This window comes from Rhincodon typus, chromosome 9 (assembly GCF_021869965.1).
Source record: "Rhincodon typus isolate 14 chromosome 9, sRhiTyp1.1, whole genome shotgun sequence".
In the NCBI taxonomy this organism is placed as follows: domain Eukaryota; kingdom Metazoa; phylum Chordata; class Chondrichthyes; order Orectolobiformes; family Rhincodontidae; genus Rhincodon; species Rhincodon typus.
Window position 1 is genome coordinate 55,404,066 of NC_063340.1, and position 22,940 is coordinate 55,427,005.

At 40.4% G+C, this 22,940-nt stretch overlaps 1 protein-coding gene across 5 annotated transcripts in view; it reads right to left on the reverse strand.

Annotated features, from left to right (window-relative positions):
- LOC109917304 (G patch domain-containing protein 2-like) overlaps positions 1-22,940 on the reverse strand; it is a 163,307-nt gene that overhangs the window by 96,764 nt on the left and 43,603 nt on the right. Inside the window, exon 1 of one of the 5 annotated variants that reach the window (XM_048601122.1) lies at positions 3,445-3,537. The exons of 2 other annotated variants lie outside the window; for them this stretch is intronic. In XM_048601122.1, coding sequence (XP_048457079.1) covers positions 3,445-3,519 — 75 coding nt within the window. In that variant the 5' untranslated portion in view covers positions 3,520-3,537. Of the gene's footprint in view, positions 1-3,444; positions 3,568-22,940 lie in introns of those variants that run through there. 2 more of the 5 variants (XM_048601127.1, XM_048601128.1) reach the window with 2 other exon arrangements.

Genomic DNA, 22,940 nt, shown 5'->3' on the forward strand with positions numbered 1-22,940 from the left:
GAGAGGGGAGATTTTGAAACTTGTGAAATCCACATTGATACCATTGGGCTGCAGGGTTCCCAAGCGGAATATGAGTTGCTGTTCCTGCAACCTTCGGGTGGCATCGTTGTGGCACTGCAGGAGGCCCAGGATGGACATGTCGTCTGAGGAATGGGAGAAGGAGTTGAAATGGTTTGCAACTGGGAGGTGCAGTTGTTTAGTGCGAACCGAGCGTAGGCGTTCTGCAAAGCGGTCACCAAGCCTCCGCTTAGTTTCCCCGATGTAGAGGAGGCCACAACGGGAACAGCGGATGCAGTATACCACATTAGCAGATGTGCAGGTGAACATCTGCTTGATGTGGAAAGTCTTCTTGGGGCCTGGGATGGGGGTGAGGGGGGAGGTGTAGGGGCAGGTGTAGCACTTCCTGCGGTTTCAGGGAAAAGTGCGGGGTGTGGTGGGGCTGGAAAGAGAGTGTGGACCGGACAAGCGAGTCATGGAGAGAGTGGTCCCTCTGGAAAGCAGATAAGGGTGGGGAGGGAAAAATGTCTTTGGTGGTGGGGTCGGATTGCAGATGACGGAAGTGTCGGAGGATGATGCATTGGATCCGGAGGTTGGTGGGGTGGTACATGAGGACGAGGGGGACTCTTTTTTGATTGTTATTGCGGGGAGGAGGTGTGAGGGATGAGTTGCGGGAAATGCGGGAGACACGGTCGAGGGCATTCTTGACCACTGAGGGGGGGACATTGCGGTCCTTGAAAAACGAGGACATCCGAGATGTACGGGAGTGGAATGCATCATCCTGGGAGCAGATGCAGTGGAGGCAAAGGAATTGGGAATAGGGGATGGCATTTTTGCAGGAAGGTGGGTGGGAGGAAGTGTATTCTAGGTAGCTGTGGGAGTCGGTGGGATTGAAATGGATATCGGTTTCCAGGTGGTTGCCAGAGATGGAGACAGAGAGATCCAGGAAGGAGAGAGAGGTATTAGAGATGGTCCAGGTGAACTTAAGGTTGGGGTGGAAGGTGTTGGTGAAGTGGGTGAACTGTTTGAGCTCCTCGTGGGAGCACGAGGCGGCGCCGATACAGTCATCAATGTAATGGAGGAAGAGGTGGGGTTTGGGGCCAGTGTAGGTACGGAAGAGGGATTGTTCCACGTAACCTACAAAGAGGCAGGCATAGATTGGGTCCACGTAACCTACAAAGAGGCAGGCATAGCTTGGGTCCACGTCTAACCTACAAAGAGGCAGGCATAGCTTGGGTCCACGTAACCTACAAAGAGGCAGGCATAGCTTGGGTCCACGTAACTTACCTTAAGTTCACCTGGACCATCTCTAATACCTCTCTCTCTTTCCTGGACCTCTCTGTCTCCATCTCTGGCAACTACCTAGAAACCGATATCCATTTCAAGCCCACCAACTCCCACAGCTACCTAGAATACACCTCCTCCCACCCACCTTCCTGCAAAAATGCCATCCCCTATTCCCAATTCCTTTGCCTCCGCCGCATCTGCTCCCAGGATGATGCATTCCACTCCCGTACATCTCAGATGTCCTCATTTTTCAAGGACCGCAACGTCCCGCCCTCAGTGGTCAAGAACGCCCTCGACCGTGTCTCCCGCAGTTCCCGCAACTCATCCCTCACACCTCCTCCCCGCAATAACAATCAAAAAAGAATACCCCTCGTCGTCACGTACCACCCCTCCAACCTCCGGATCCAACGCATCATCCTCCGACACTTCCGTCATCTGCAATCCGACCCCACCACCAAAGACATTTTTCCCTCCCCACCCTTAACTGCTTTCCGGAGGGACCACTCTCTCCGTGACTCCCTTGTCCAGTCCACACTCTCCTCCAGCCCCACCACACCTGGCACTTTTCCCTGAAACCGCAGGAAGTGCTACACCTGCCCCTACACCTCCCTCCTCACCCCCATCCCAGGCCCCAAGAAGACTTTCCACATCAAGCAGATGTTCACCTGCACATCTGCTAATGTGGTATACTGCATCCGCTGTTCCCGTTGTGGCCTCCTCTACATCGGGGAAACCAAGCGGAGGCTTGGTGACCGCTTTGCAGAACACCTACGCTCGGTTTGCACTAAACAACTGCGCCTCCCAGTCGCAAACCATTTCAACTCCCCTTGCCATTCCTCAGACAACATGTCTATCGTGGGCCTCCTGCAGTGCGACAACGATGCCACCCAAAGGTTGCAGGAACAGCAACTCATATTCCGCTTGGGAACCCTGCAGCCCAATGGTATCAATGTGGATTTCACAAGCTTCAAAATCTTCCCTCCCCCTACCCCATCCCAAACCAGCCCAGCTCGTCCCCGCCTCCCTAACCTATCCTTCCTCCCACCTATCCCCTCCTCCCACCTCAAACCCCACCCCCATCTCCTACCTACTAACCTCATCCCGCCCCCTTGACATGTCTGTCCTCCCTACCTCCCCACCTACACTCACCTTTACTGGCTCCATCCCCACGTCTTTGACTTGTCTGTCTCCTCTCCACCTATCTTCTCCTCTATCCATCTTCTATCCGCCTCCCCATCTCTCCCTATTTATTTCAGGACCCCCTTCCCCTCCCCCATTTCTGAAGAAGGGTCCAGGCCCGAAACGTCAGCCTTCCTGCTCCTATGATGCTGCTTGGCCTGCTGTGCTCATCCAGCTCTACACCTTGTTATCTCAGGTTCTCCAGCATCTGCAGTCCCTACTATCTCTGATACATTCTGAAGTTCACCTTTACAGAAAATGAACCTCCAATGTATTCCACAATTTAACAGGGTCCTTCTGATCCTCCTCAGACAGATCTTAAGTATTAACTCGATCATTTCCAATGGTTATCTGCACTTTTACCACTTGTTTATCCAGGGCTGTGACAGATAAATCTAAAAAGCATAATCCAGCTCTGTTTGAAAAGCCTAAATAAGGAAATCACATGTGTGGACTTCCAATTCATGTTGGGGAATGTTCTTCGGTCACCATAATATTGCCAGTCTTTTTCAGATGCTTAGCTAATAGGGGATTTGTAACTTTTAGAATACATTATACAGATACAGATGCTTTTTTAAAAATTGTACTCTTCCTTTATTTTTGGCTGCAGTTCAAATTTTGGCCATATTAATCCCAGTGGTTCTGTTTGCTCATTTTGAACTTTTCGGTTTGCCTTTCACAGGAAGGGCACTGCAAGATGTCTCAATAAGCCTGTGGTTTTTCTGCCCAATGCAAAACCAACTACACAGCACAACTCTGAATTGACATATTGGTCCCATTCACATCAGTATTCCTCCTCCTCCCACAGTTTTTAAACTCATGTCAGCACCACCATATTATAGTTTGAGATTCATTAAAACAAATTTGCCAATCGCATGCACAGGACTGTAAGCAGGTTTGATTTATATCAACACATAAATGCATATCATAGAATGGCTCAACAAACAGATCTTTTTGAGAAATTCAGGAAACATGACTCACAGCCACAGCAAAAGATACAACTCCTGGCTGCTGATCACATGCTGCTTTACATTCTGGTTCCAGAACAAATCCCATTTTCACTTAAAGTGATATATAAAATGCAGGATCAGTGGCTTCCATTCCAGAATTCTAAAGAAAGGTGAAAACATTATATTCATCTGAAACTTTTGATTGCTTGGCAATTATTTCTGAAGGGTAAATGGGAGTTGTGCAATGGGACCATGCGGAAATCCTGACACAGCCAACTCTGTGAGAATTGCTCAGGCAATTAAAAGTTCCTTGTGGCAATTATCCTGTGTCTGCAACTGTCCAAGAATCTCTTGGAGTCAGAGATTTTGAAGAGTTATGACTCATATACATATTTTCTATTCAACCTATTCAGAATTATTACTGTACACCTCAGGAGCAGGTGGGACTTGAACGCAGCTCTCCTGCCTCAGAGCTAGAGACACTTCCACTGAGCCAAAAAACTCTAATAAGACTCACCCAAGGTTAATAATCACTCCAGAATTATTAAAGGATTAAAAATCTGCTGTAAATCCTGGGTAACTTAATTCACCACTAATCTCTACTACAAATGCCCCACTGCCATTCCTGACATGTCCCAGGTTCCCTTGCCCAGATTGAAGAGCCCTGGCTCTCCCTGGCTTGATATTGCTGAACCTGACACCCATCCCCCAATCTTACTCCTTAACTGACCCTAGCTCCTCATACACTGAGCACCCTACCTCCTCCACCACCCCACACCCAAAATAAATCTGGCACCCTAGGTTCACTCAAGTTGGGAGAGATATCAGAATACTGAAATGAGGTGGGTCCTTGAAATTTTTGAAGAGGTTAACTCAAATACTAGACAGGGGAATGTCTAAGAATATTATTTCTAAGGACTTCCAGTAAGTATTTGATAAAATCTTTCATAACCAAAGCCGAAGCTCATGGAATTCAAGTAAATATTGAGCTGGTTCGGAAATTATATTTTCTCCTCCGACTATTCAGCCAATGAGTAGGCATTCCAGTCAGCAGATTCCAATCAGTGTAGCCAGGATCTGAATTGGACTTGATCTGAACCATTGATAAAAATAAGGAAGAGTTAACAAGATTAAAAAAACCACATTTTATCCAAAGTTTGCTGATGGTACAAGCACTGTTTGCACTGTAAGCAATACAGATGGAAAAATAAAACAATAAAGATTATTGACAGATTAAGTGAATGGAGAAAACTGTGGCAAATGGACTTCAAAGCACATAAATGTTAGGACATTCACTTTAGGCCTAAACCTTATGAACAGGTACTTAATGAATGGTGCAAAGTTAGAAACAATGGAGGGTAAATGGGACTTGGAATCCAGGAACATGGATCATTAAAACACCCTGAATAGGTACAGAAAATAATCAAAAAAGCTAATGGACTTCTGGAGTTCATATGTAGCAGACTAGAACATGATAGAAATTAGTTCAGAGATGTGTCTAATCCAAATATCTCCAGGTAAGGAATTTCAGTTGCATCAGAATTCTCTTCACAGTGAATCTACTGTCCCCATGGCTGAGACCAGTTCTCACTGTGCTTACTGACTGTTAAATCTGCAATATTTCTAGTTTGCATGGCTCAATTCTACATTTTGTAACAAAATTTTGTCAGTCCAAATGCAGTGGTGGGGAAACCATTGGAAGCAATTCTGAGGCACAGAATTAATCTAAACTTGGAGTGTCAGGGATTAATCAAGAATAGTCAGCAAGGTTTTGTTAAGGGGTGGTCATGTCTGACCAACTTGATTGAATTTTTTTGAAGAGGCAGCCAGGTGTGCAGATGAGAGCAATGCATTTGACATAGTCTACTTGGATTTCAGCATGGCTTTTGATAAGGTCTTGCATGGGAGGCTCAGAGCAAAGGTAAGAACCCTTGGGATCCAAAGAAATGTCACTGAAAGCAGAGGGTGATGGTCATGGGTATTTTTGTCACTGGAAGCCTATGTTCAGTAGGGTTCTGCAGGGATCAGTGTTGGGGGCTGTTTGTGGTATATATAAAGGATTTAGACTTGAATGCAAAAGGGTTGATCAATAAGTTTGTGGATGATACAAAACTTGGTGGGGTGGTAAATAGTGAGGAGGTAGCCTGGTCAGATGGGCTGATCAATCCAAATAGAATTTAATCCGGATAAGTGTGAGGAGATGCGCTTGGGCAGGTCAAAGGAATACGTGTTGAATGGTAGGATCCAGGAAAGCTTTGAGGATCAGAAGGACCTTGGTGGTCATGTTCACCTGTCCCTTAAGGTAGAAGTTCACGTAGATAAAGTAGTTAAGAAGTCATATGGGTGTTTTATTAGCCAAAGTATAGAGCTTAGGAGCAGGCACGTTATGGTGGAACTGTATAAAAAGTTGGTTAAGCCACAGCTAGAGTATTGTGCGCAGTTCTGGAATCCACATCATAGGAGGATATGACAGCATTGGAGAGGGTGCAGAGGAGATTTATCAGGTTGGTGCCTTGGTTAGAGAGTTTTAGTTATGAAGAGAGACTGGATATACTGGGCTTGTTTCTCTTGGAGCAGAGAAGATTGAGGGGGACAAAAGCAAAAGTTGCTGGAAAAGCTCAGCAGGTCTGGCAGCATCTGTGAAGAAAAAAATCAGAGTTAACATTTCAGGTCCAGTGACCCTTCCTCAGAATCTTCCGTTATTCACAGATGCTGCCAGACCCACTGAGTTTTTCCAGGAACTTCTGTTTTTGTTCCTGATTTACAGCATCCGCAGTTCTTTCGGTTTTTATGAAGATTGAGGGGGTATGTGATTGAGATGTGTAAAACTATGACAGGCATAGACAGGGTAGAGGAGAAGGCCTTGGTGAAGGGGTCAATGACCTGGGAGCATAGATTAAAGGTAGGGGGACGAGGTTCAGAGGGGATGAGAGGAAAATTTCTGTCCCACAGAAAGTGGTAGGAATTTGGAATTCACTGCCTGTGAGGGTAGTACAGGCAGAAATCCTCACAACATTAAGAAGTATTTAGTTGTATATTTGCATTGCCAAGGCTTACAAGGTATTGGCAAAGTTCTGGAAAATGGAATTAGAATAGTTAGGTGATTGTTTTTAACTGGTGCAGAATGAATGGGCTAAAGGGCCTTTTCTTCTGTGCTGTAGATCTCCATTACTCTAATGGATCATCATAAAAACCCATCTGTTCCATTAATATCCTTCGAGGAAGAAAACTGTCATCATTACCTGATCTGGCATTTATATGACATGAGATCCACAGCAGCGTGGTTGACTCTAAATTGCCCTCCGGAATGGCTCAGCAAGCCACTGCACAAAATGACTACAGAAAAATGAAAGCACCGTGGGTAAACCCACACGGGGTACAGACTTCATAAAAGTGACTCAGCATCACCTTCTCAAGGACAATTTGAGATGGGCAATAAATGCTGGCCTTGCAAGTGATGCTAAAGCCAGAGGGAATGAATAAAAAAGGTCTGGCAGCATTTGTGATGAGAGAAACAAGAGTTAATGTTTCAGGTGAATGAGTTCTGATGAAAGGGCATCAACCTAAAAGATTAACTCCATTTCTCTCTCCACAGATGTTGTCAGACCTGCTGAGTATTTCCAACATTCTCTGTTTTTATTTCCAATGTCTGAAATATTTTTCTTTTGTAATAGAAGTAACTGTGTTTATTCCATCTATTCATCCATTCATGACTGACAGGGAAAAAAAAAATCTTCGTTAGTTCAATTTTGTACTGCTTTGTGTGGGAAATACACTCACAATTCAAATTAATCACCTTGCATCTTTCACTTTTCTAGACTGAGCTGCCTAATTCAAATTTGTTTTCTTCAGTGAAACTAAGGTGAACACTGTAAGTTAATCGTCAGGACTCAGGAATACCAAGTTTCCTTGGGCTGGATTTAACAGAGATGATGGGGCTGGAGAGCTGGCAGGTACCCATGTTGCTTCTTTTAGGAATGACCTACTCAGGCATATCATTGAAAAGTGGCAGGCTTTCCCCAGGATCAAAGACTTGGGAGCAGAAGTTCTAACAGACATAGGAGCAGAAATAGAGAGTTTGGTCCATCAAATTCACACCAATTTCAATGGGATTATGGCTGATCCAATGTACATGACTCCACTTTTTCACCTTATTCCCATACCCTGCAATTCCCTTACTGATTAAAAATCTCTCAACTTTGACAGCTCTCTGCAGTAAAGAATTTGACAGATTGACTACTTTCCAAGAGAAAAATACCTCATTGCTGTCTTAAATGGGTGACCCCTAACAGTGAGACTGTGCCATCTTGTCCTAGACTCTCCCACACAAGGAAACAGCCATTCAACAAGTACCTCGTCAATCCCCCAAGAATATGTTTCAAAAAGGTCACCTCTCATTCTTCAAAACTCTAATGAGCCTAGGCTCAACTTATTCAACTTCTCATCATGTGAAAGTACCTCTGTGCACAGGATCAACCAAGTGAATCTACTGTGGACTGTCTCCAATGGCAGTATATCTTTTCTTACACAAGTGGACCAAAGATATTCACTGTATTCCAGCTGTAGTCTGACTAGTGCCTTGTACAGTTCAGCATAATTCCCTTATCTTCATGCTCCATCCCCTCTGAAATAAAGGCCAGCATTCCATTTGCCTCCCCTATTACTCATGAACTTGAATGCAAGCTTCTTGTGATTCATGTATGAGGACCCTCAAATCCCCATGCTGCAGCTTGTTGCAGTCTTTTATCATTTAAATAATATTCAGCTACTCTATTTTCCTGTCAAAGTGTAACTTCATATTTTTCCATATTATATTCCATCTACCATGATTTTGCCATAATTAATCTGTATCCCTTTGCAAACTCTGTGTGCCATCCTCACCACTTGACTTCCTACCTAGTTTTGTGTCATCTGCAAACTTGGTGATCATATATTCACTTCCCTCATCCAAGTCATTAAGTTACATCGTAAATAAGAATGGCATCAGCACCATCCCTCTGATATTCCACTAGTTACAGGCTGCCATTCTGAATATGACCCCTCTATCCCAACTCTCTGTCTTCTATGAGTTAGCCAATTCTCTATTCATGCTAATATACGAACGCCAACACCATGGGCTCTTATTTATTGCGTAGCCTGATATGCGACACCTAATCAAATGTCTTTTGGAAATTCAAATACATTACATTTACTGGCTCCCCTTTATCTATGTTGCTTGTTACCTCCTCAAACAATACGTATAAATTTGTCAAGTATAATTTCCTCTTCATGAAGCCATGCTGACTCTGGTTGCTCATAATATGCATTTCTAAGTGTTCTGCTATTGAATCCTTTATAAGAGAGTCTAACATTTTTCAAGTGACAGATGTAACTGGCTTATCATATACTTCTCCCTTTCTGAATGAGGATGCTACATTGGCAATTTTCCATTCCTCTGGGACTTTTCTAGAATCTAAGGATTATGATCAGTGCATCCACTGTCTCTTTTGCTACTTCCTTCAGTAAACAAGGATGCAATCCATTAGGCCAGAGGTCTTATCTACGTTTAGCCCCATTCATACTTCTCTAGTGATTGATAATGTATTTATTTCCACTTTGATTTAGAATTTTTGGAATGCCATTAACATCCTTTACTGTGAAAACCAATGCAAAGTATTTGTTTAACTCCTCTACCATCTCTGCGTCTCCCAATCTTGTTTTCCCAGCCTGATTCTCTAACGGGTCTTTGATCACTTTGGCTTTTCTCTTCCTATTTTATATATTTAAAGAAGCTCTTACTATTGGTTCTATATTACTTGCTAGTTTACTCTCTTCAACATAGAATCATAGAATTCCTAGTGTGGAAACAGGCCCTTCAGCCCAACAAGTCCACACCGACCCTCAGAGCATCCCATCCAGACTCATTCCCCTATAACCACCTAATCTACACATCCCTGAACACTATGGGCAATTTACCATGGCCAATCCATCTAACCTGCACATCTTTGGACTGTGGGAGGAAACCCCCGGAGCACACAGAGGAAACCCACGCAGGCGCGGGGAGAATGTGCTAACTCCACACAGATAGTCATCCAAGGGTGGAATCAAACCCGGGTTCCTGATACCGTGAGGCAGCAGTGCTAACCACTGAGCCACCGTGCCACCTCTCTCAGTTTATTTGCTTCTTTTTTATTATGTTTTACATATTTCTTTCCAATTTAATACACTGCCTGTGTCCTGCCCACTAAAGGCTTTAAACCAATTAGAGGTCTGCCTGCATTGGTTTGCACGTATTGATCCTCACATAGCATGCTCCCTACCCACAACGAGATTAATACCAGCAGTAGTAGAATGAGGCCATTTGGGGACTTTGTTACTTTGTCAAGGTCAAGGCAGGAAGGAAGCAGGGTCCTCAATTGCCTTCTTCATGCCAAACCCACTACAGCAGAAAGTATTAAATTCGGCCCCTTGTCTTTTTTTGTTAAGCCAATAATATACTCTTAATCTTTTTACGACATGGAGCTCAAAAGTTTTCACAGTACAGTATTCCAAATGTGGCATCAGTAAAGATCTACCTAGGTTGGAAGTAATGCAATTTGTTTTAAAACAATTGCATCTTTTGACTGCACTAAGTTCTTCTAAGGCAGCATCACATTGAATGGAAACTCTTGGGTGGTGAAGTTCATCAGGGCTTCTTTAGCTTGTCACTGGAACTTTTACACGTACAACTGGTGTTTCTCCCAAATATCCTTTGATGTTCCAAGAGTGGAGCAAGTGGCATCTGGAGAAAATTAATCCTGACAATGCTTACTGTACACAAATATTCCCTGTCTCTTACATATTTGCTGAATGCTAACTGTAATTCTGGACACTTTATGAGTTTTCTGCACCATGTTCCATTTATATACAAAAACTCTACTTTCATTTCTCAGCTAATGTGCTTATTTGGCCTAGGTCCTGTCTTTTTTTAAAAACATACTCATGGCTCAGTACTATTAGGAAACATATAATATATCTGTTATTAAAATGATGTTGACTCAGTTTGAATCAAATTTATAAATAAAATTAGATATTTAGTTCCCACACTTAAGAAACATTTAAGTGATCAATTTTCATAGGACCAATTTAAAGGCTCAGAATCAGCAAGAGGGTGCAGATCTGGATAATTATAGTAAGAGGGAATGTTAAAAACAAGGCAGAGGAGAAACACGTGTGTAAAGTAATTAGAAAGGAAACAAGGAAAAATATAGCGCAGAAGGTTCAATGTTGAAACTTTGACTTCTTGAAAGGCTTTATAAAGGCAAATACAACATAATAGCAGGATATTTGGAACTTTGTGTAAGAAACATATATAAAGGATGATTTTGAAGGTGTTCGAGATAACGGGTAAAGTACCTTATTACGACTTGTTCAATTCATAACACAAAATTGAAAGAAATCTTTAAATTCTAAAGATTTATGAAATTCAACATTTTGATACCTTTCATTTTTAAATTCTGATTCATACATTTTCTGAAGTTGAAATTCAAAACAGATATTTTTCATTAATTGTTCACGGTTCACCTTCATGTAATATGGATAAAACCCTTCGTCTAATTCAGTTTGGTGATTTATTTCTCAATCATGTATCAGAAAAGCTACAGCCAAGCTATGTTCTAGTTCCAGAACAAAGTTAAATGTATTGTACATCTGGAAATTACCCTAGAAATAAAATAAATGTGAGTTTTCAATTCACCAGATGGAAGATGCAGATTTCTCAACTGTTTGCTAAATGAAAGAAATTGAATTTTTTCATGACAATTCTCAACATAAAACTACAAAAGATTCATTCCGTAATTTAAGACCAATCAATACAAAATATTATGTAATTTAAAACATCTAAAAAAGCCACTTCAAGTACGTATACTTAATTTCACTTTTATTGATAGTATAAAACATGCCTAAAAATGAGGTGTCAATCTGGTGAAGTTACAACAGCAGTTCCAAGTATATTATAGATAGAGCTGAGCAATCTACAAAATTAAAAAAAGAGACCAAAGTATTGCAGTCCACCATATCTAGTCTTGAATGAAGGTGCACCATTGAAAAACTAACAGTTGGATGAAGCTCCACAAATATCCTCATCCTCAATGATGGAGTAATCCAGAACGACTGTGCCAAAGACAAGACTGAACCACTGCAATCAGAGATCCATCTTAGCCAGCTCCTTAGTCTGAAACAACAGTTATAAATCTTAGAGATAGTAGGAACTGCAGATGCTGGAGAATCTGAGATAACAAGGTGTACAGCTGGATGAACACAACAGGCCAAGCAGCATCAGAGGAGCAGGAAAGCAGACAATGTGCAAGATCATCCAAATATGTCTTATCATAGCCATTGAGATGTACAGACACAGATACAGACCCTTTGGTCCACGCTGACCAGATATCCCAAATAAATCTGGTCCCATTTGCCACCATTTGGCCCATATCCTATTTATATACCCATCTAGATGCCTTTTAAATGTTGTAGTTGTACCAGCCTCCACCATTTCCTCTGGCAGCTCATTCCATAAACACAATATCCTATGCGTGAAAACTTTGCCCCTTAGGTCCCTTTTAAAATCTTTACCATATCCATTAAATTCAGGACAAATTCAATCCAGCCAATTACTATGCCATCACCTTAACTCTTGACCACTAGCAAGTGTTATAAAGTTATTATCAATAAAGTGTCATCAAGCAGCATTTATAAAACAAAAATCTACTTACCTATGTCCAGTTTGGTTTCCACCAGAGCAATTTGGCTCCAGGCCTCATTGCAGCTTTGGTGCAAATATGGACAAAAGAATATAAGAAATGGGAACTGAAGGTGGTGATTTGGCCCCTCAAGTCTGCTCCACATGATCTGCCCCAGACCTCAACTCCTTTTATCAGCTCAGCATAAGGGTCAACTTTTCAATATTTCAGAAGAACCATCTTGCCCCTCTTCAGAGACTTGCAGTGATGCAGCCTCTACAACTTTCTGTGGTAGAGAATTAGTGATATTTGTTGTTTTACAAAAAGAATTGAATTCCTGAAGTGAGGTGAGAGTGACTGTCCTTTTCATCTAGGCAGGATCTGATTGAGTGTAGCATGAAGGGCTTCCAATGAAATTAAAGTCAATGGAAATCAGGGGAAAAGTTTCACCCATTGGACTCATACTTAGCACAAAAGGTGATTAATTTTGGTTGTCGTAAAACAATTATCTCAAATCCAGCGCATCACTGCAGGAGGGTCTCAAGTAGCATTCTATGCCCAAACATTTTTAGCTCCTTCAAAAATTAAAGTTCTTCCAGTAGAAAGTCAAAAGTGGAGATACATGCTGACGACTGCACAATATGAAGTATTATTTACAACTGCTCAAAATGTAGAACAGTCCATGTCCATTCTCAGCAGGACTTAGACAATGTTCATAATTTAACCATTTCATCCTGTCATTCAATGGAATTACCACTGTGGAATCCACCCACCATTGACATTATTGACCAGAAATTTAATGGATCAAGTCATGTGAATACTGTTGGCGATATGAGTAGGTCAGAAGCTGAAAATTCTGCAGGGAATACCAAATTTCTTGAATCTCCAAAGTTTGTCCATCATCTACACCAGGAGTGTGGAGGAGTACTTTCTATTTCCCTGGCTGAGTAATATCCAATAACATCCAAGAAATTCAACACAGGTGAGGATAAAGCAGGTTACTTGATTAGCACCCCATTCATCGATATAAACATTTACTTCCTTCACCACTCGCACACAGTGGTAGCGTTATGTATCCATCTAAAATATTGTAGGCTCAGTAAGCCCACCTCAACAGCACATTTCAAACCTCACAGTTAATCTACCTAGGAGTACAAGAGCAGCAGATGCAGGAGATCCTCACTGTCTGCAAGGTCCTTCTAAGCCGCACTGCATCCTGATTTGGATCTATATCATAATTTCTCACTGTTGTTGGGTCAAATTCCTAGAATACCTTCCAAACACCACTGTGGTCTACCTAAACCAGATGGACTGCAGTAGTTTAAGATGACAGCTCATTATCACCTTCCCAAGGGCAGTTAGAGATGGGCAACAAATGCTGACCTTGCCAGCAATGCCCATATCACATGAAAGAATGAACAGAAGTTCTGATGGAAACTCCTTTGCATTTACTTAAGCAAAAGTGAAGAAACTATTTAATCAAATACTTTTTTATGGAACAGAAAAGCACTGGTATTTTAAATTCAGTTACTATTCTCAATCAAACAATCTACCTAAAAGAAAATATTTTCAATAAATGAAGGAGCACTGAAAGTATAGCAAGTATTTGAGCTCCATTCTATAAATGAACAAGGTTAAAGCACCTGCTATTTTTTAACCTGCCATAGGGATTCCATAAATCATTTTACTTTAAATGTACCTTAGACACACTGATGTGTGCGTGACACTGGATTTTTTTCTTCAAATACGATCACAGCTTGAACTGTACCACTGATGGCATTATGTTGGATGCCAAGTTTGTAATGTACAGCATGATGCCATATTGTCCCACAGTGAGGTGTGATCAGATACCTGCCGAAAATGATAGACAGCTTTGGCCCGGTGAACAGGCAAAACTCCCATTTACTAGCTGCCAGATGGGACCAGCTGGACAGTTCAGAGCAAACACCTCATTCTTCTTTGGGCTTGCTTGTCTGGCTTTTGAGCAAGACCTGACTGATAATGATGAATATCAAGACTACAGTAAAGTGGGTGACAACAGCAGCCTTGTTATAGCTGCCACTCTTCCTATCCTGTCATTACTACAGGTGAAGATTTATTTGAGTTTATTGTTCTGCACTGTGTGCCAGCTATTTGCAATTTATCACTTACTATGGAAGTTTCACGATAACGGCTGCAGCTATAATTGCGACTACACCTGCTACTGGAAATTATGAGGGTCGCCAACCAGGGCAAGTCTGCTCTCCACCATTGCTTTTCCCATTCTCCTCCAAGTCAGAATTGCCATTTCCTGTATTAAATCAATACTTTCTGTGCCATTGCGCATGAAAAGGTTAGCTCTTCTCTTGTTGCTTTTTGTTAAATATTAGCAAAAGATCTGCTTTAAAACATAAATGGAATGTCTTGGCAATTGCACAAGGTTACAGGTATGCCAACCAATTAAGATGGAAACCAAATAGGCTGTTGACTGCTGAGTGTATTTGAACCGCATGTATCCTCTGCTCAGCTAAGTCAAAGCATCACAAAAACGAGGAAGTATTCTGATTACATTTGCATTCGATCTCTTTTACAATAAAGTAATGCGTAATCATCCTGAGCAAACAGATTATGCAGATTGCATTTTTCAGCATATAAGCAGCAAAGCTAATAAAGATGAACTTGCAAGCAGTACGTGCAAAAATATCACCCATTGAGAGTTAAAATATCAGAAAAGTGTATACACAGTGTCATTGCAGAATATAAATTCGCAGCTTTTGAAACACAGTGTCACAACTTTCAGCATGTCAAAATTTAAATTTTCTGCTTTGCTTTCCCTCCTCGCTATTTTTAAAATCTGCTCAACTCAACTGTTTCTAACTAATCATGAACAATGGATCAAAGCAAAACACATCATTGAATATATTTGTATTACTGAGTTAGTGGGAAACCTGAACTTTCTGGTGTGCGCAGAGCCTTTTGATCCAGAGAGGAACTGATAAGAGGGCCACGTGCAAATCTTGCTTCACTGACAAGTGTTCCCTCCTCTTGTTTTCCATGTATGGCAGTGTGGAAAATACTAGCTCACTGAGCTATCTTGTTGCAAATGGCCAGAATGTAGCAATAGCATGGTCAGAGATCATTGGAGATTTATGTACTGCAGTCAGTCAAAACACATACAAAGACACCTCTCCAAACTTCTTCACTGTGGAATCCACCCACAGCTCTGTGTATTCACCTTTCTCTTTTAACATCAACTTGTGATGAATCAGAAGACAGTGAACTAAACAGATCACCTATCCAGTCATAGTCTTCCATATTTGTTGAGGGGAAGTAAAATACAAATTTTTCTTACTTTGAGATGTTTGAATATGAAGCTGTGCATCTTGACAGCTGTGTCTGCCACTGACAATGCTGGTGGAAACATCTGATTTTTGATTTCTTGACATCTAGCTTGCTAGGCTGATTTGGTCAAACAGTTTGCTGAATATTGATGAGGCAGGTTGGGCTGTTAACAAGACTTGAACAACAATAATCCCCTTAATTGTTAACTCATGCAGCCTGATGAAAAACTCATCTTGTCGCTTGGCAAAATCATAAAAGATGAAGTGAGATGCTTGTGACATCGAGATGGACCTTGCCAGATTTCTCGACTGATTCTGCCGTAAATTTTGCCATCGCTCATGTGGTTCAGGCCCCTACAAGATTCAGTTGATAATCTCCATTACATTGTTCGGGCTGCTCATGACAGAACAGCATAAAATAGCTGACAAAAGCCTCAGTAAGCTTTGCAGTGACAGAAATTATAAAGTGTGGGAAACATTTGCTTAATGTGGTCTCAGCACAGAGGACAATGGCTGTCTGTTTTCTCAGTAAGATTAGATATGCAACGTTTTTTGCTATCCTAAAGATAAGAACATTTCATACCAATTAGTTATTTTTCTTAAGTTTTTTGATATCAGTTATAATACAAGTAAGTTTTATTTAAGTTTCCAAGTAAATTTTAAATTTAACACACACACACACACACACACACACACACACACACACACACACACATATATTTTATATATATACTAATCAAAACATTAGAAAGGTTTAAAAACTAGTTATAAGTAACAGAGAGGGACTAGAGGCTAAGAGAGTTGGAATGGTGGAAAATCTTAAAGAAGACCCTGTTTCAGCCTTGTACAAGATAGCAGACACAGACATCACAGTTGAGAGATAAAAGGTCACAAGTGATCATGGACAGTTCCATTTCTCACATACTAAAATGGCCCAATCAGATCACAGCAATAAGCAATATCTAATATTGAGAGATGTACTAAAAACTCAATCATAGTTGGACAACCTTACACTAAGTAACCTATAGTACACAGGGGAGGGAGTATGTGCCGCCATGTTAAGTTAACAAGAAAACGTATAAAATGCGAATTGTTTGTATTGAAATTACAGTGTCATTGACTTTTCTTCTGATCTGAGCCGGAAATTAAGATGGCGACTGGGCCCCATGTTAAGGCCTGATTCGGAGTAGTCTTTGGCCTCTACCTGCATTGTACTGGTAGATGCATGAATAAATGGCACATGCTTTGAATTCTGCTGTCTCCTGAAAATTTATTACCTCCGTAAGCTCGCTCCTACAGATATGAAGCATCAAAAGCACCAAAGTGCAACAAAATATTTAGGTTTTGGATTGTTTTTTCAGTCCTTTTGGAAAGTGACAACAGGCAATGATATTTATGAGAGTGTGTTTTTTCTCTGTTTATTAGGATGATGCCAACATGTTATCAAAACATATACATATTCAGTTGCAAATTAAATATTGCTGCAGTATGTCCTACACAATATACATACAAGAATCTCTCATTGGAGTACATTTGTGAAGTACATGAAAAACACAACAGTAAGTGTTCCACAGTCATTCTAGTCATTCGTCTACCCAAACTAAAACAATTCTCCAATGAACGGAGGTTCTAATTTTTTGTTACCTAAAAGTGTAACACACTTTACAATGACAGAACACTATGAAATCAGCTATGTGGCACAAAGAAAAAATTGATCAAATATCTGTTCTATAAATATAGAATTGTCATGGAGTTGAAGCAAAGTAAACACATTACTCTAATGTAATTTTGTGGCAACGCCTTCAGCAGAGTCCACATGCCAACCAATCGGCACTCTTCTCACATAATATGAAATAATGTTCCCCTTTCATTAGTATTCTTGTGAATGCTCCGATGAGTGCAAGAGTGCAAAAAGAGAGTGCAACCTCAACAAAGTACATCTTCAGAAACACTCAATTTAATTTTAGGTTGAATCTTAGATCTATTTACTTAGTTTTCATAGTAATTGAGTCTAAGGTGTGTAGGTTATAGTGCATGATACGTACTATACAATCTAACTGCTTCCAGATTCTGCAGTAAGTTTCTAAGATTAGTTTTTCCTACATTTGTCTGGAAACTAGGTACAATGATATTAGTTTATTGAATTATTTCAATTTTGTATGGGATTGAATTTTCAAAGTCCTCTTATGTAAACAAATCAATAAGGAAATAATCAGAATCTTTAAAAAAAAGGTTCATATGGAATCAGCCTTCATGATTATAGAAGAAAATAAAAAATGGGAGAAACAAGGAGTTCTGCTTTGAGGTCTTTTACGAAGAATGAATTAGACCATCAAAGACTTAGCAAAAAGTTATAACTATTTCCATCAGTGAGATGGAAACAGGCCAGATAAATCAACATTTGCTAGCTTGTGATGCTTATGCTGATACAAACATAAGCAACCAAGATTTTAGGTCAGAAAAGCACCCATTTGTCCACACCAAAGATTTACTAGTGAAATTATATATGAAAAGTATTACGTTGGTGCACTATTTAATGTTTATACATATCAAAAACCATCAGACGCTGATGATTTCTGGCATTTTTCCCAACCAGCCCTATTCTACTGTTGGGAACAGTGTTACATGATGTCCTAATGGCGGTTTATGTTATTCACGTAGGTCAAATTACTCTAAGTGCTGACACAGTGGTTTTGCCAAGGCTAAGGATCACATGCGGAACATTCAAGTATGGTAGCAATTTCTCAATTCCTTGCTCTTGGTTCAGTTGAAACAACTTGTACAAACTGTATAGCCAGAGGAGATGAAGGCTTTCTCCTTATGGAATACACAGGTGTACATCACATGTCTCAGCTGCCATATTTAAAATTAGGTTACATAATTCTATAATGTTGATTATACCAAAGAATCATGATGTTTCATCCTGGATGTATCCATTTATGACAAGTCTATGAACCCACAGACCTAAGAAGATTCTTTGGGACAAACATGAACCTCTTGCTATTCATCCTCCCCACTGAAGAATGTCCTGCAGCTGCTCACTGACATAGAACAATTGAACCAAGGAAGAGACAATGACACACAAAAAGGCCACTTAGCCTCTTGTGTCTAAATTGTTTGACTAGACCATCCACTCATTTCAATCCCACTTTCTAGCACCTGGTCCATAGCTCTGTAGGATACAGTACTTCAGGTGCAGATCCAGCTTTCTTTTAAATGAATTGAGGATTTTTGCCTCAACCACCAAACTAGGCAGCAGCTTTTTAGACATCTATTGTCCTCTGGGTGAAAACGTTTCTCACCAAGTACCCTAATCACCTAAAATCAGTGACCCCAAGTAACTGATCTTTCTGTAACAGAAAGCTAGTCTTCCCTTTCCACTCTATCCAAGCCCCTCATTATTTTGTACACTTCAATTAGGACACACCACTTAGCCTCCTCTGTTGTAAGGAAAACAACACTACCCTATCCAATATTTCCTCATTTGTCATCCAGCATCAGGGAAAGAACACACCATCCAGCAGTCACGCTTACGGTCATGGAAAATGCCTGTTTCGCTAACTAATGAATCCCTTATAACTACTGCTCTCCTATTCCACTTTCTTTTCTCTATAGTATTTGGGCTACCCACGGTGTCATAGGTTTGGGCCTCGTTGCACTCCTCTGAGGAATCATAGCCATCATTACAGTCCAGAATGGAAAATTGATGAGGGAGTAGTACCCTAGAAAGTTCCTGAGTTATTTACCTGGCTCTCTCCCACTGCCTGACAGTCACCCAGTTCCTCTGTTTCCATGCTCCTAGCCTGTGGTGAGATCAAGTTTCTGAACATGCCATATTCAGTTCTTTGTCTCATGAATGCATCACCGTGACCGTAGCCACTGCACCAGCTCTGAAAACTTTAACTGAACCTTGTGCAGTTGGCAATAATTTCTGTATTTGTGCCTGTCTAGGCAATGTGAAGTGTCCACAACTTCACACATTCCCCAGGATGGGCACTGTACTTGGTTGGGCTCCCCTGCCACACCATAATATTACTTTTCTACTATCACGTATAAACCAAAGGACTCACTCTGCTTTGTATCACTTCAAAGTACTACGACAGTCTGTCCCTTAATGACTGTGTGGTTCAAAAACTCTCTTGTATATAGGTTTTGATGAGGTGCCAGCTAGCTTAGCTTCCTGCTAAAATATGATATTAGATACAAAAGACTAAAGACGCCATCCACAAGAAAGAATTTTTTGTACTGAATGTGCAATCTGATGCTTTGCACCAACCAATTATTAAAAGCTAAATGGCAAAAAGAAACTGAAGGTTAAAATTTCAAACCTACCCCATTACCATCATTAAATACAACAGGAAGAGTCAAACAATGAAAAGAATGGAGAAACTGGGTAGGTAGTGAAGGATCTGGGAGACAATGCTCATTATAGATTGAGAGTGGTCAGAAACAAAACTGTTGGAGATGCAACAGAAGAGATAATGAGTGAGAATAGGAAAACAGATTAAAAGGAATAAAAGGCATATAGGGAAGGTAAAAGGCATAAAGAAGATAGAGGGTAGTGTAGAAGAAGCTTAACAGGAAGGGTGAGGGAAATAACCGGTAACAGACATAATAAAGATCAAATAAAGAGATAATTGGAGTGGACACACAACAAGTGCATAACTGTGCCTCACTGTGTGTTAACCCTACTGTATTACAATTGCGCAGCTCTTCTGAGTTTTTCCTTACCTGTTTGATGTTATGTAACTACACAGCTTAAAAAAGAACTGAAAACAAAATTAAGAACTTCAATCTCTTTGAGATGCTTTCAGGCTACGACCAACAACCTACTTTAGAAACACTGTTCACATTTTGATAGCTCTGATGTTTTTACCAGTTTCTCCAAATTCTTCATGTTAATGGAGCCTTTAAAAAGTCCAGGATCCAGATCTCCATCTTCAGGAAGAACTAATAAGTTCCTCATTCAAGTTTTGTTGAAATTGTCTACTTGTTTTTGAAATATATGGTTTGCAGGAAAATACTCAAACCAATGTGGCTGCAAACACTGCAACCGCAACTATCATTAGTTGAAGCAAAAGTGAGAAAAGCAGGACGCAAAGTATGGAAGTGTGAAAAAAAGAAAGAGCTGAGACTCAAAAGAAATTAATTAATGTCAAATAGAGATGAAGTTTCAGGTTGAGAGACAAATTTACGTTTTATTTTTCTTATGACATGGGACATCAACTGGAATGACTTGAATTCCTGCAGCTGATTATCTACGCCATAATTAATTTTTATTCACCTGTTCACATAATGAATGGCCTAGCACTTCTACAAAGGAAAACAACGAACCAATTACTTACCTCTCATTCTGACTTACAATCTACTGGGTCATACATTCTAGCTATAATCATATGTTTTCCTTTTCTCTGTGGTTCAGTTATCATCACATTAAAGCTGCAAACTGCAGAACGATGCCTCCACTTAAAAGTGTAAGATCTTGTGCAACATTATGCATTATAGAAATTATATCATTGTGGTACAGTTATCTTTATAGCACTGTAATAAAATTAAACTATATCAGTAATCTTATTCCCAGGGGTCATTTTTTTAATATGCATATAAAAAAGCAGCTTTAATATGTCAGGTTTGGTTTATTTGTGGATTGCAGAACAATTCATTTTTATAATCTTTTTGCACTTTGCACACACATTATTAAGATTATAATTTACAGAACAAAACTTCAAAAAGTCCATGACATAATTACCTCTTAATAATTTCATCCACTTTGGCAGAAGAGCAAAATATGGTTATCTGCTGTAATGTTGCTTAGGAACACGTTTTGTGAAGTCTTTCTATATCTTTAACATTGCTTCTTTTTCACACAGCTTGCATTTGTTTGTTGCCCTTCTTATACCAAGTCCATCCTCCTCTCTACATCACATGCTTCATCATGTTGTATCTTTGCTACTGCCATATTTCCTGTGCTCAATGTCGTCTCTTCTACTCTCTATGGCATTCACAAATTACTGATCCTTTACTTATTTAGTCAATTAACTTGGAGTAGCATGAGTGGCTAGCTTATTCAGCCAGTGCTGACAAAATAAGCTGAACAGCCTCTTCTGTGCAGTAACTTATCTATGGTTCTTTGGATGGTTAATTGCTGATGAGTTTATATAAAAATACGCAGGCAACGTATCAGGCCAGAAGTGGATAAGGGGGCTGAGGTGCAGTAGAAAAGGGATAAAAAGCAGAGGCTAGGATTAACCAGCATTTGGCCATTTGGAAACTCTTGTAACACAAGAAGATGAGCTTACATTCTCACTCTTTCTCCACATTCTATTCCTTGTTCATTCCCTCTCTTCTGCATGCTAGATAAGTTGCCTGCACAAAAACCTTAATCATGAATGCCATCACAGACAGCAACAACAGTCATAGAATAGTATAGCAGAAGAGCAGGCCAATTGGCCCATTGAGTTTGCACTGGTTGTTTCAAAGAGCAACAGAATCATAAAAAAAATTATAGATCTACATTACAAGATTATATTTCAAACATAATTTGCTGGCTCTGAAAGAGCTTTGGAATATCCTGAGGATGTGAACAGTATTTAATAGATGTGGGCCCTTTTTTTAAAATGTACCACCCACTTCTGGGAAATGTACCATATATTCCTGTCACACTTAGTTGTTTGGCTCAAACTCAAACTGCAGCAACTCAGAATTGAAGAGGTAATAAATCTGAATGAAAAGTGATAAAATTGTCTAGAGAGCAACCAGTGAGAAATTACTAAGGACTGATGAAAATTCCCAATGTTCAGTAAGGTTATGCTACTACTTAAAAATAAGAACAAGATTAACCAAGTTACAACCAAATAAGTACAAAACTTACTTAGCCCTCAGGAAGTGAAACTTAAAAATGAGAAAATATGTTCACTGAATAAATAGAAAATAAATCACAATATGATTAAAAATCATAATAATTTATTGTTTATATTTGAGTGTCTTCATACTTTTAGTGGGTTCGAAACCCCTTCAAGATAGTCTTCACTGAGACTATAGCTGCATTTCTGAATTCTAGATTGACATTCAATAAGACGCTTGTAGCTGTAGTTGTTCCGCTCAGCTTATGGAGTGGGGCTGCCTGTAAAACTCTCCTCCCACGAAAGAGTAAACTTGTTATCATCTCGTGTAAAGATCATTCTATTCAATGAAAGAAATGTTTTATGGTGCAGGCTTTCAAATTGCATGTGAACCTTAGAATTCTTCCATCACTTTACAGTACCATCCAAAATAACGGTCAGTAGACACAAAAATAACAAACTTCATTCATATCGTACTCAAAAGCAAAAAGCTCTTCGGTAGGAAGGCAGCCTTGATGGGTTCGGGAGCGGCGGCGGCGTCTTCAGAGTCAGTGCGGCTACAGAGTCAGCCAGCGTGTGAAGTCTGGAGTGGGATTCTCGCTTCCGCGTGGCGTGGACTGGTGCAGCCCGGAGCGGCACTCTGACCGCGGCATGGTGTGGGCTGGCGCA